Source organism: Callorhinchus milii, unplaced genomic scaffold (genome assembly GCF_018977255.1).
Source record: "Callorhinchus milii isolate IMCB2004 unplaced genomic scaffold, IMCB_Cmil_1.0 Scaffold758, whole genome shotgun sequence".
Classification (NCBI taxonomy): Eukaryota; Metazoa; Chordata; class Chondrichthyes; order Chimaeriformes; family Callorhinchidae; genus Callorhinchus; species Callorhinchus milii.
The window spans coordinates 5,001-14,494 of record NW_024705499.1 but is presented as its reverse complement, the minus strand read 5'-3'; the positions used below and the strand labels follow the sequence as shown (position 1 = coordinate 14,494).

The following is a 9,494-nucleotide window of genomic DNA, read 5'->3' as shown; positions in this document are numbered from 1 at the left end:
TGAAACAGAGAGAGATTTCGAATATGTTATTTACTGGAGAAACAGACAGTCATTTAACAGAGCCACAGAGAGGGAGGGAGAGAGGGAGAGGGGGAGAGGTAGAGAGGGTGAGAGAGAGAGACGAGGGGAGAGAGAGGAAGGGAGGGGGAGAGAAAAAGGGAGACAGAGAGGGAGGGGGAGAGAGTGTGAGAGAGGGAGGGAGAGACAGAGAGAGACCGAGAGAGGGAGAGAGGGAAGGAGGAGGGAGAGAGAGAGAGAGAGGGGAGAGAGAGGGAGAGAGGGGGAGAGAGAGGGATTGAGGGAGAGAGAGAGAGGGATAGAGGGAAGGGAGAGAGAAGGAGAGAGGGAAGGAGGAGGGAGAGAGAGGGGGAGAGAGAGAGAGAGGGATAGAGGGAGAGAGAGGGATAGAGAGAGAGGGGGAGAGAGAGGGGGATAGAGGGAAGGGAGAGAGAGGGATAGAGGGAAGGAGGAGGGAGAGAGAGAGGGAGAGAGGGATAGAGAGAGGGGAGAGAGAGAGGGATAGAGGGAGAGAGAGAGGGATAGAGGGAAGGAGGAGGGAGAGAGAGAGGGATAGAGAGAGAGAGAGAGGGATAGAGGGAGAGAGAGGGGGATAGAGGGAAGGAGAAGGGAGAGAGAGAGGGAGAGAGGGATAGAGAGAGGGGAGAGAGAGAGGGATAGAGGGAGAGAGAGAGGGATAAGGAGAGGGGAGAGAGAGGGAGAGAGAGAGAGGGATAGAGGGAGAGAGAGGGATAGAGGGAGAGAGAGGGATAGAGGGAGAGAGAGGGGGATAGAGGGAAGGAGAAGGGAGAGAGAGGGAGAGAGAGAGAGGGATAGAGGGAGAGAGAGGGATAGAGGGAGAGAGAGGGATAGAGGGAGAGAGAGGGATAGAGGGAGAGAGGGATAGAGGGAGAGAGAGGGGGATAGAGGGAGAGAGACAGAGAGGGATAGAGGGAGAGAGAGGGATAGAGGGAGAGAGAGGATAGAGGGAGAGAGAGGGATAGAGGGAGAGAGAGAGAGGGATAGAGAGAGAGAGAGGGACAGAGGGAGAGAGAGGGGGATAGAGGGAAGGAGGAGGGAGAGAGAGAGAGAGAGAGAGGGATAGAGGGAGAGAGAGGGATATAGGGAGAGAGAGAGGGATAGAGACAGAGAGGGATAGAGGGAGAGAGAGGGATAGAGAGAGAGAGAGAGAGAGATAGAGGGACGGAGGAGGAGGAGGAGGAGAGAGAGAGAGAGACAACACTCACTCGGGTCCCTCCCGTCACGACGCCATCTTCCGCCCTTCTGGAAGCTTCTTTTTCCCGCCGCGCGCAGGCGCACTCTTCATCCCACCCACCCCCGATGACGTAGGGGGCGTGGGCGTGGCGCTACTCCGCCCCGCCTCCCCGGGCGATGACGCACGCGGGTGCGGGCGTGGCGCTGCTCCGGGCCCCGCCCCCCGGGCGATGACGCACGCGGGTGGGGGCGTGGCGCTGCTCCGGGCCCCGCCCCCCGGGCGATGACGTACGCGGGTGGGGGCGTGGCGCTGCTCCGGGCATCGCCCCCCGGGCGATGACGTACGCGGATGTGGGCGTGGGCACTGCTGAGGGTTTATTTGGGTGAAGGTGTGAACTTATTGGTGATATTGTTGAGGATTTGGGCGATTTCCCCAACTCCAGTGATCGACTGACCCTTTGAGTGACCCATTCCCCCCTCCTCGCCCCCTCCCTCCCCTCCCCTCACCCTGACCATTCCCCCCTCCTCGCTCCCTCCCTCCCCTCCCCCTGACCATTTCCCCCTCCTCGCTCCCTCCCCTTCCCTCCCCTCCCCCTGACCATTCCCCCCCTCCTCGCTCCCTCCCTTCCCTCCCTCACCCTGACCATTCCCCCCCTCCTCGCTCCCTCCCTTCCCTCCCCTCACCCTGACCATTCCCCCCTCCTCGCCCCCTCCCTTCCCTCCCCTCACCCTGACCATTTCCCCCCCCAATGCTCGGGTCATGACCCAACTATGCAGCGCCTCGGGACGTCCTCCTGACGTGAAAGGCGCTTTATAAATGGAATCTTCTTGTTGTTGTAGTGACTGTGTGTTTTGTGGGCGAAACGCAGAGAGTGAGAGAGGGAGAGAGAGAGAGAGAGAGAGAGAACGAAAGAGATGGAGAGAGAGAGAGAGAGAGAGAGAGAGACAGCGAGAGAGAGGGGAAGAGCAGAGAGAGCGGGAGAACGAGGGAAACACACTCTCTTTCTCAGTCTCTCTCTCTCTCAGTCGCTCTCTCTCTCTCTCTCCACTCTCTCTCTCTCTCCCTCTCTCTCTCACACTCTCACACACCTCTCGCTCGCTCCGCGCACACGTCTCCGAGCTTCACAACGACTCGCATCTAAAGTGATTAACTTTTTATTGATACAGTGATGGCAGGAAGGAACCAAAGAGAGAGAGAGAGTAGGGGAATGGGGTTAGAGGGGAGAGAGAGAGAGAGAGAGAGCAGGGGAATGGGGTTAGAGGAGAGAGAGAGAGTAGTGGGGGGGGTTAGAGGAGAGAGAGAGCAGGGGAATGGGGTTAGAGAAGAGAGAGAGAGAGCAGAGGAATGGGGTTAGAGGGGAGAGAAAGAGAGAGAGTAGGGGAATGGGGTCAGAGAAGAGAGAGAGAGAGTAGGGGAATGGGGTTAGAGGAGAGAGAGAGAGTAGGGGAATGGGGTCAGAGAAGAGAGAGAGAGAGTAGGGGAATGGGGTTAGAGGAGAGAGAGAGAGTAGGGGAATGGGGTTAGAAGAGAGAGAGAGAGTAGGGGAATGGGGAATGGCCTCCTTCAAGGCCGGTCTCAAAACCTTTCTCTTTGACCGTGCCTTCAGCTCCCCTCTCGACTCTCTTCCTCCTCCTCGCTCCCTCCCTTCCCTCCCCTCACCCTGACCATTTCCCCCCTCCTCGCTCCCTCCCTTCCCTCCCCTCACCCTGACCATTTCCCCCCTCCTCGCTCCCTCCCTTCCCTCCCCTCACCCTGACCATTCCCCCCTCCTCGCTCCCTCCCTTCCCTCCCCTCACCCTGACCATTCCCCTCCTCCTCGCTCCCTCCCTTCCCTCCCCTCACCTGACCATTCCCCCCCAATGCTCGGGTCATGACCCAACTGTGCAGCGCCTTGGGACGTCCTCCTGACGTGAAAGGCGCTCTATAAATGGAATCTTGTTGTTGTTGTTGTTGTTAGAGGAGAGAGAGAGAGTAGGGGAATGGGGTTAGAGGAGAGAGAGAGAGTAGGGGAATGGGGTAGTGGGGAGAGAGAGAGAAGGTTCTGGTCACTCCTCCATGCGATGTCTCAGTTCGTTCCCCTCCACAATTCGCCTGATAATGGTGGACGTCGACAGCAAAACACATCCCACGGTCTGCATCACAACCGATACCACCCTCAGCATCTCCCTGAAACATACACACACACACACACGCACACACACGCAGTCACACACACACACACAGTCACACGCACACACACGCAGTCACACACAGACAGACAGACACAGGTCATTAATACGAAGCTTTACTGTCTCCCCCCCAACCCGACTCCCTCTGTGTGCGTCTGTGTGACTGTGTGTGTGTCTCTGTATGTGTGTGTGTGTCTCCATCTCTCTCTCTGTGTATGTGTGTCTCTGTCTCTGTCTCACACTCCGTTTCTCTCTCTATCTCTCACTCGCTCTGTCTCTCTCTGTCTTTCTCTTTCTCTGTGTGTGTGTGTGTCTCTGTCTCCCTCTCTTTCAGTCTCTCTCTCTCTCTCTCCTCCATCTCTCTGTTTCTCTCTCTCAGTCTCTGTGTGTGTGTGTGTGTATATCTCTCTCTCTCCCTTTCTCTCGTTCCGCCACTCTCTCTCTCAGTCTCTCTCTGTGTGTGTGTATCTCTCTCTCTCTCCCTTTCTCTCGTTCCCCCACTCTCTCCTCTCTCTCTCTCTCTCTCTCGCTCACCTCAGCACCTTCTTCGGTCCCAGACACTTGATATCGACCGTCATCGAATAAATGCCGTAGAACGTGGCTTTGACGTTGAGGGAACCGAACAAATCTTTGGGATTTAACTTGTAAACGTCGAAGGTGATCCTCGCGATGTCTTTGCTGCGATTCGATCTGCGGCCGAGGGTTTGCGAGACAGCCCCCTCCTACCATCAAACAATTATTATTATTATTATTATTCACACGTTCGGCCCACACAACACACAAGTCACTACACTTTACGGTGCGTCCCGGGAAGCGCTCCGAGACGTCTCGACGACGCGGTCAGGCGCCGGGTCGAACGCCAGGCAATGATCCTGATTATTAACCCGTTTTATAACAAGTCAGTGATGAGAAATGTTTATTATTGTGCGGTAAACGGGTTTAATAATAATTAGTAAGAGGTTTGGCAAACCCTGTGTGTGTCTGACCCGAGGAGAACTCCATCGCTGTGAAGATTATTATTATTTTATTAGTAGTATTCTCGACGACGACTGTGTCAAATACAAGGCTTATTAATTATTATTATGATGATTATTAATTATTATTTAGTGTGTTTCTGACCTGAGGAAAGGTCCATCGCTGGCCTTTCTGCAGTATTATAAATGTTGTGTTGTCTTCGAGGTGAGAGAAAAACTCTTCACTGTCGACCATCGTCCCGTCTTCATCCAAAGCCAGACAGAACGGGGCAGAGACTGAGAGCGAGTCAGACGCCTGAGAGAGAGAGCGAGAGAGAGAGAGAGACAGAGAGAGTGTGAGAGAGAGAGAGAGAGAGAGAGAGACTGAGAGAGAGAGAGAGAGAGACTGAGAGTGAGTCAGACACCTGAGAGAGAGTGACAGGAAGAGTGTGAGAGAGAAAGAGACTGAGAGAGAGATTGAGAGAGTCGGACACCTGAGAGAGACACAGAGAGAGAGAGAGAGAGAGAGAGAGACACACACAGAGCGAGGGAGACACAGAGAGAGAGACGCAGAGAGAGACACAGAGAGAGACACAGAGAGAGACACAGAGAGAGAGACGCAGAGAGAGACACAGAGAGAGAGACACAGAGAGAGACACACACAGAGAGAGACACACACAGAGAGAGAGAGAGACACAGAGAGAGAGACGCGAGAGAGAACCAGAGAGAGAGACACAGAGAGAGACACACACAGAGAGAGACACACAGAGAGAGAGAGAGAGACACAGAGAGAGACACACACAGAGAGAGACACAGAGAGAGAGAGACACAAACCTTACTAATCAGCTCATTTAAGCTACCAGCGATTACGCCAGTCCGCAAACTTCTGTCATGGTTACACACACGGAACGGTCTTTGAGGAAGGGAGAGAGCCCAAACTCTCCTGGACATCTCCGAACCAACAGAGGAGACTGATCTATAGAGAGAGACACACACATACACAGTAAAGCTCCTCCACACTGTGCGTCCGTCCGCACTCCCGGGTCAGGGTTACACACACAGTAACACAGTCACTACACCCCAGGGTCAGGGTTACACACACAGTCACTACACCCCAGGGTCAGGGTTACACACACAGTAACACAGTCACTACACCCCCGGGTCAGGGTTACACACACAGTCACTACACCCCAGGGTCAGGGTTACACACACAGTAACACAGTCACTACACCCCCGGGTCAGGGTTACACACACAGTCACTACACCCCAGGGTCAGGGTTACACACACAGTAACACAGTCACTACACCCCCGGGTCAGGGTTACACACACAGTAACACAGTCACTACACCCCCAGGTCAGGGTTACAGACACAGTAACACACAGTCACTACACCCCCAGGTCAGGGTTAGTCACAGACACAGGACGGACAATTTATAGACAATTGTACCTCATTATCGATGATGCAGATGATGAGAAATAATCTTTCGCAAATTCCATGGTTCAAGTCTCTCTCTCTCTCTCTCTCTCTCTCTCTCGCTCTGTGTGTGTCTCGGTCTCCCTCCCTCTGTATTCCTGTCTCTCTCTCTCGCTCCCGCTTTTCCCCCGTCTCTGTTTCCTGCCTCTGCCTCGGTCTCTCCCTCTGGCTGTGTGTGTGTGCGTGTGTCTGTCCGGTGTGGAATTTGACCTGTTTTCGACGGGACAGATATAAATGGAATCTTGTTGTTGTTGTTGTTGTTGACCGCAGTCCGGGGCGAACGTCGAAAGCTCTGTAAACTCTTACAAAACACTGGACTCTGGAACCGTGATGTGATTTACTTAGAGAGGGCGATGCCCTGAGCGAGCGAGCGAGATAGAGAGAGAGAGAGAGAGAGACAGACGGATAGACAGACAGACAGACAGACACCCGTCGAGACTGTAAAGTGTAGTGACTGTGTGTTTCGCCGGCAGCCGGCCGCGCCCCCAGCGACCTCCCCACAGACAGCCGCGGGGGGGGGTTGACGCGACCGAATCATTATTATTAAAAGGGGGGAATCGATCGTCACAGTCCCCCAATAAGGTATTGATCACCAAAATATCGATCAGCTGTGGGAGGCTGTGACGTCACCGCCGAGGGGTGGGGGGGGGTGGGCGGCGACTGTGACGTGCGGCTGATTGACGTCACCGCCGAGTGGGCGGCGACTGGCTGTGACGCGCGGCTGATTGACGTCGCCGCCGAGTGGGCGGCGACTGACTGTGACGCGCGGCTGATTGGCGCCGCCGCCGAGTGGGCGGCGACTGCGACGTCACGCGCCGGCCGACCGCGCTGATTGGTCGGCGGCGTCAGGTCCTCCCGGCCGGTCCTCCAGCAGACCGGCGGGCAGCGCGCGGCCCCTCCCACCACCAAGCGAAACGGCGGGGAAATCGGAGAGATAGAGAGAGAGGGAAATAGAGGGAGAGAGAGAGAGAGAGAAGGAGATACGTAGAGAGAGAGAGAGAGAGAGTGTGAAAAAAAAGAGATCGAGAAAAAAAAAGAGAGGTGGAGCGTGAGAGAGAGAAATAGAGAGAGAGAGAGAGAGGGATAGAGTGAGTGTGAGAGAGAGTGACAGAGAGACACAGAGAGAGAGAGAGTGACAGAGAGACACAGAGAGAGGGATAGAGTGAGTGTGAGAGAGAGAGTGATAGAGTGACACAGAGAGAGGGATAGAGTGAGAGAGAGAGAGAGAGTGTGAGAGAGAGAGTGACAGAGACACAGAGAGAGGGATAGAGTGAGAGAGAGAGAGTGATAGAGAGGGAGAGAGAGGGATAGAGTGAGTGTGAGATAGAGAGTGATAGACACAGAGAGAGGGATAGAGTGAGGGAGAGAGGGATAGAGTGAGTGAGAGAGAGGGATAGAGTGTGAGATAGAGAGTGATAGAGAGGGAGAGAGACAGAAGGAGACGGAGAGAGAGAGAGAGGAGACGGAGAGAGGGAGAGGGAGAGAGAGAGACAGAAAGGAGACGGAGAGAGAGAGAGGGAGAGATGGGGATACAGGGTTTAGCGAAGTTGATCGCTGACATCGCTCCGGGTGCGATTCGCGAACAGGAGCTAAAAAACTACTTCGGTGAGACTTACTGCGGCACCGCGACGCCCCAGAGCGCTTCACGGGACACGCCGTCGAGTGTAGTGACTGTGCGTGGGTATCGGGGGCCGAGCCACGGGGGCTGTGGGGGGGGGCGAGGGGTCTGACCCCTGAGCTACAGGGGCTGTGGGGTGTGAGGGGAGGGGTCTGAGCCCCTGAGCTACAGGGGCTGTGGGGTGTGAGGGGAGGGGTCTGACCCCTGAGCTACAGGGGCTGTGGGGTGTGAGGGGAGGGGTCTGACCCCTGGGGTACAGGGGCTGTGGGGTGTGAGGGGAGGGGTCTAACCCCTGAGCTACAGGGGCTGTGGGGTGTGAGGGGAGGGGTCTAACCCCTGGGGTACAGGGGCTGTGGGGTGTGAGGGGGGGTCTAACCCCTGAGCTACAGGGGCTGTGGGGTGTGAGGGGAGGGGTCTAACCCCTGGGGTACAGGGGCTGTGGGGTGTGAGGGGAGGGGTCTAACCCCTGAGCTACAGGGGCTGTGGGGTGTGAGAGGAGGGGTCTAACCCCTGGGGTACAGGGGCTGTGGGGTGTGAGGGGAGGGGTCTGACCCCCTGAGCTAAAGGGACATTTAATAATCAGTAAACGTGAATATTTTCAGGGCGTAAGATTGCGATCGACGCGTCCATGAGCATCTATCAGTTTCTGATTGCGGTCAGACATGACGGGCAGGTGTTGCAGACGGAGAGTGGGGAAACGACCAGGTAACACGCCAGCCAACACGCAACGCGGTCACCACACGGATGAGGCGTGCGCGCGTGCGGCATTGTCCAGCTCTTGAGACGTGCGCGTGGTCCGTTGTGTGTGTGTGTGTGTCTGTCTCTTGTGTCTCTCTCTGTGTCTCATCAGTCTGTGTGTGTGTGTGTGTCTCTCTCTCTCTGTCTCACTCACTCAGTCTGTGTGTGTGTGTGTCTCCCCCTCTGTCTCCCTCTCTGTCTCACTCAGTCTGTGTGTGTGTGTCTCCCCCTCTGTCTCTCTCTCTCTCTCTGTCTCCCTCTCTGTCTCAATCAGTCTGTGTGTGTGTGTGTCTCTCTCTCTCTCTGTCTCACTCAGTCTGTGTGTGTGTGTCTCCCCCTCTGTCTCTCCCTCTCTGTCTCACTCAGTCTGTGTGTGTGTGTGTCTCCCCCTCTGTCTGTCTCTCTGTCTCACTCAGTCTGTGTGTGTGTGTCTCCCCCTCTGTCTCTCTCTCTCTGTCTCCCTCTCTGTCTCTCCCTCTCTGTCTCACTCAGTCTGTGTGTGTGTGTGTCTCCCCCTCTGTCTGTCTCTCTGTCTCACTCAGTCTGTGTGTGTGTGTCTCCCCCTCTGCCTCTCTCTCTCTGTCTCCCTCTCTTGTCTCTCTTCGTCTGTGTGTGTGAGCGCAAGGTGTTGTCAGTCTCTGAGACGTGCGTATGTGTGTGTGTGTGAGAGGCGCTGTGTGTGCGTGTGTGTCAGTCTGTGTGAGCAGCGCTGTGTGTGTGTGTCTCAGTCTGTGTGAGCAGTGCTGCGTGTGCGTGTGAGTGTCAGTCTGTGTGAGCAGCGCTGTGTGTGTGTGTGTGAGTGTCAGTCTGTGTGAGCAGCGCTGTGTGTGTGCGTGTCTGTGTGAGCAGTGCTGTGTGGCGTGTGCGTGTCAGTCTGTGTGAGCAGCGCTGTGTGCGTGTGCGTGTCAGTCTGTGTGAGCAGCGCTGTGTGTGTGCGTGCGTGTATGTGTGTGAAAGCGCGAGATTGTGTGTCAACCTCTAACCTGTTTCTCCCGGTGTTTAGCCATTTAATGGGAATGTTTTACCGGACCATACGGATGGTGGAGAGTGGGATTAAACCTGTTTACGTGTTTGATGGGAAACCACCAGATATGAAATCCGGAGAGGTTAGACTTCAGTTTAAATACATCTGTTGAACATCATCATCTCGATAGCCCTCAAAATGCACAGTCACTACACTTTGCAGTGTGTCCTGAGGCGTCTCGCCGATGCGATCGGGTGCTGGGCCAAACGCCACGATTAATAAATCATTTCATTTCAATATTTTACTGTTAAAATGAATGATTTTTAGCCGGGTGAAACAGCGGGCAAGTCTCCTTACTCCACACA

General features: G+C 55.2%; 2 protein-coding genes across 2 annotated transcripts in view; one reads left to right on the top strand and one right to left on the bottom strand.

The window, feature by feature from the left end:
- Nucleotides 1–3,199: 3,199 nt before the first annotated feature.
- cideb (cell death inducing DFFA like effector b) lies at nt 3,200–5,893 on the bottom strand. The gene is made up of 5 exons (XM_042346426.1): nt 5,783–5,893; nt 5,169–5,310; nt 4,501–4,650; nt 3,916–4,103; nt 3,200–3,379 (listed from the first exon to the last, which is right to left on the bottom strand). The coding sequence occupies exons 1-5, from the start codon at nt 5,830–5,832 to the stop codon at nt 3,259–3,261; spliced, it is 651 nt and encodes a 216-aa protein (XP_042202360.1). The 5' UTR covers nt 5,833–5,893; the 3' UTR covers nt 3,200–3,258.
- A 1,049-nt stretch (nt 5,894–6,942) lies between these two features.
- fen1 (flap structure-specific endonuclease 1) overlaps nt 6,943–9,494 on the top strand; it is a gene marked incomplete at its 3' end in the record, with an annotated part of 6,991 nt that continues 4,439 nt past the window's right edge. The window contains 3 exon segments of the mRNA XM_042346423.1: nt 6,943–7,414; nt 8,030–8,132; nt 9,169–9,271. Coding sequence (XP_042202357.1) covers nt 7,333–7,414; nt 8,030–8,132; nt 9,169–9,271 — 288 coding nt within the window.